Below are 1388 nucleotides of genomic sequence, written 5' to 3' on the forward strand. Positions count from 1 at the left end.
TGTCCGGTTGCCTGACGGTCTCCCTCGGGCCTGCAGGTGTACATGAACGCCGTGTGGCATGGCTGGGCCGTCCCCATGTTCTTATTCCTAGCAATTCTGAGGTTATCCCTCAATTACCTCATAGCCAGGTGAGCGTGCCGGGTGCCCGTGTGGGTGGTGGTGCCGTGTCTCTGAGCCGGCGGTGGGGGGGGGGCTGCCGCACACACAGGTCACTGGGGAGTAGTCCCGTGGTGGGGTAGGGCCCCTGAGCCCCCGGGACGGTGGCCGCCCCCCCTGGCTCGCTGGGGTCGCAGCAGGTGACTGTCCAGCCCCCCAGCGGTTCTGTCTCTCGGCCAGCGGGCGGCCGCGGGGTCGCTGCGGCTGCTCCTGCTTGTTGATGGAATCCCAGGGGCCTTGATGCAGCTGCAGGGCCTTTGTGCCCCGGGGGGTCCTGGGGTTCAGAGCGAGGGTCCTCGCCATCGCCAGGCCCAAGCAACCTGCCGCGTCTTTCCTCCGTGCTCTTGGGAGCACCCTCTGGGGCTCCGTTGGGATGCCCCTTGTCCCCAGGCTGCCCGGTCCGTCTGAGCATGCGATCGCCCCAGCCGTGAACCCCGCCTTCGCCGCGGGCCTGAGGAGGACCCCGCGGTCCAGATTTTTACACAGTTGTTCGAGTTCACACTTCACATGCCAGTGTCCTAGGCATCCCGGTGCCAGCTGAGTTGGTTCAATTGAAAATGTTTTGTAGAGAAGAAAGTCTTTACACACGGGTGAAGGGGTCATCTGTGCCCGGGCGAGGCACGGTCAGCTAGTGTGGGCTGTTGCCGCGGCGCTGACTTTCTTTGAAAGACCCGTCACCTTGGGGTACTTTGAAGTGTGTCTGTTTTACCTCTGGGCCCCCAGAGGAGGGGCCGGTGAGGGTGACCTTGAATCGTCCATTCTCAAGAGCCGGGGGCAGCCCTGGTGGGCTCGGCAGTCAACGGCAGAGGGTCTCCAAAGCCCCTTCTGTCCCCCACTCCTTCCCCGTCAGGAGCACAGGGCTGGGGCTTTGAGGTCCTCCCTCTAACGGCGCCACCCGTTAAAGGCGTGTGATTGTCTCCTCTTGGCCAGGGGCTGGAGGATACAGTGGAGCATCGTGCCTGAGGTGTCAGAGCCTGTGGTAAGTCCTGGCCAGGCCGCGACCCCTTGGCCCCGTGTGGGCTCCCTGAGGCCCCCGGAAGCAGCTGTGTGGCTGCCCTGGGGAGCCCTGCCTGGCAAGTCGAGGTCAGGGAGCAGGAAGTCAGTGCCCCCCAGCATGGGGCCCTGGATGGCCCCACTGTGACCCCTTGCCAGCCGGCGCCCCATGTGCCCCTTGCTGGCCCAGGCTTGGCTGCGTGGGAAGCAGGCCTGTCCTGACCCTTCCCGGCTGGGAT

The 1388-nt window shown here is 65.1% G+C and overlaps 1 protein-coding gene across 4 annotated transcripts in view; it reads left to right on the forward strand.

Annotated features, from left to right (window-relative positions):
* Positions 1-1388, forward strand: part of GRAMD4 (GRAM domain containing 4) — a 69947-nt gene that overhangs the window by 59069 nt on the left and 9490 nt on the right. For all 4 annotated transcript variants that reach the window (XM_077758037.1, XM_077758038.1, XM_077758036.1 and 1 more), the window contains 2 exons: positions 37-128; positions 1087-1135. In XM_077758037.1, coding sequence (XP_077614163.1) covers positions 37-128; positions 1087-1135 — 141 coding nt within the window. The remainder of the gene's footprint in view (positions 1-36; positions 129-1086; positions 1136-1388) is intronic.

The sequence above is a fragment of the Crocuta crocuta genome, unplaced genomic scaffold (genome assembly GCF_008692635.1).
Source record: "Crocuta crocuta isolate KB4526 unplaced genomic scaffold, BGI_CrCroc_1.0 scaffold143, whole genome shotgun sequence".
NCBI classification, from domain to species: Eukaryota; Metazoa; Chordata; class Mammalia; order Carnivora; family Hyaenidae; genus Crocuta; species Crocuta crocuta.